This window comes from Aplysia californica, unplaced genomic scaffold (genome assembly GCF_000002075.1).
Source record: "Aplysia californica isolate F4 #8 unplaced genomic scaffold, AplCal3.0 scaffold00728, whole genome shotgun sequence".
In the NCBI taxonomy this organism is placed as follows: Eukaryota; Metazoa; Mollusca; class Gastropoda; order Aplysiida; family Aplysiidae; genus Aplysia; species Aplysia californica.
Genome location: NW_004797998.1, coordinates 36,833 through 38,905, shown reverse-complemented (window position 1 = coordinate 38,905; position 2,073 = coordinate 36,833). Strand labels below are relative to the sequence as shown.

General features: G+C 46.2%; 1 protein-coding gene across 1 annotated transcript in view; it reads right to left on the bottom strand.

The window, feature by feature from the left end:
- Positions 1–2,073, bottom strand: part of LOC101855292 — a gene marked incomplete at its 3' end in the record, with an annotated part of 41,206 nt that overhangs the window by 4,944 nt on the left and 34,189 nt on the right. Inside the window, 1 exon segment of the mRNA XM_035972524.1 lies at positions 466–609. Coding sequence (XP_035828417.1) covers positions 466–609 — 144 coding nt within the window.

The following is a 2,073-nucleotide window of genomic DNA, read 5'->3' as shown; positions in this document are numbered from 1 at the left end:
CCCCCCCCCCCAAACACTATGTCTGAAATAACCATCAACAATCAACAGACAATTCTCTCTAATCTCACCTCTGTCATCTGAAAGGACAGGCCAAAAACTGAGGCAGCTGTCAGTTATGGGAAAAGTTCTACAGCTGTCAGTTATGGGAAAAGTTCTACAGCTGTCAGTTATGGGAAAAGTTCTACAGCTGTCAGTTATGGGAAAAGTCTACTGCTGTCAGTTATGGGAAAAGTTCTACTGCTGTCTGACAAGACTTTTGAGATTGTGGAGTATTCGAAAAGTTGAAACATTTTGTCAGCTAGCAACAGCGTTTCGCTTGTGCAAAGAGGATTTATTAGTTTTTTAGTCTTAGTCAGAGTTTTACGGCACTTTCAATTCAATTAGAGCATACAAGTGCCAAGATAGTAATATACAAAGAAAAAAATGAAGATAAATAAGGAGGACGTAAGTGAAGCACCGACTCACCTCCTCATGTGCACCAGCAGGTTCTTCTTGGTGGTGGTGGAGAACTCACAGACCACACAGTAGTAGTTGCCCTCCTTCTCTGCAGGCATGATGTCGCTGTGCTGGGTGTGCAGGTGTTTGTACAGGTTGATCAGCTTGGCGAATCTGGGGGGACACACGACACACGTGTACTTACACACACACATGTACACACACACACACGACACACTTGTACATACACACGACACACGTGTACATACACACGACACATGTGTACATACACACGTACACACGACACACGTGTACATACACACGTACACACGTGTACATACACACGACACACGTGTACATATAACACACACATGTACACACACACAACACACTTAGGCATGATGTCGCTGTGCTGGGTGTGCAGGTGTTTGTACAGGTTGATCAGCTTGGCAAATCTGGGGGGGGGACACACGTGTACATACACACGTACATACACACACACACGTACATACACACACACACACATGTACATACATGTACATACACACATGTACATACACACGTACATACGCACACACACGACACACTTAGGCATGATGTCGCTGTGCTGCGTGTGCAGGTGTTTGTACAGATTGATCAGCTTGGCAAATCTGGGGGGGGACACACGACACAGGTGTACATACACACGTACATACGCACACACACACATGACACACGTGTACATACACACGACACACATGGACATACACACATACATACGCACACACACACACATGTACACACACACACGACACAGGTGTACATACACACACACACATGACACACGTGTACATACAGTAGTCTCCGCCTAAACGCACCTCATACAAAAGCACGCTCCGCTCAAACGCAAGCTTTCGTCATCTGACGCGTTTTTTACTTTAGAATTTAGACGTACAAACGCACGGTCACTCCCTCTAAACGCACGGTCACTCCCGCTAAACGCACGCTCCGATCTGCGAAACACGCCGACAGGTCAAGCTTGACAAAGGGACATTTTCACGACAACCTGCACAGCCTGCGACAACCTGCACAGCCTGCGTTAGTGAGACAAGCCTAGAAAATCGGTGAGCTTGCCCCTCTCGGCGAACAAAGAGAGTGATGGACAGCGTTTTCACATCCAACTTTCCACTGACACATAGGTCTACATCTAGATATCTAGGACTGGTCGGTAAAAAGTTTGGGGGGGGATTGGGGGCGGGGGACTGAAATGTTTTTTGATTGGTCACTGGAAATGTATCTTTGAGAGAAGGTTTCTGACAGGGGTTTGAGTGACTGCATGTAATGTTTTGTCAGATCAAGGCCTGATGCGCGACACCCATAAATGCCGTAAAACACTAGATCTAGACAGGATTAAAGATTAAACAAGTAAGCCTAATCAGCTGGGCTCGAAGAACTTCAAATGTACTTGTTCAACGAATCACAAGAGAAAAGTTTCTCTGAATGAGAGAATGATTCTGCATGAATTTACGGTCGGGGCTGGTCGCTTGGACAGCCACGTGGCCGGTACGTCGTCTCTATGACTATCACCAACAGTTTTCTCTGAGGCTATCTGTTCCCGACGTTTATAGCACATATTTACGACATTGAGTCTTTCTCCCC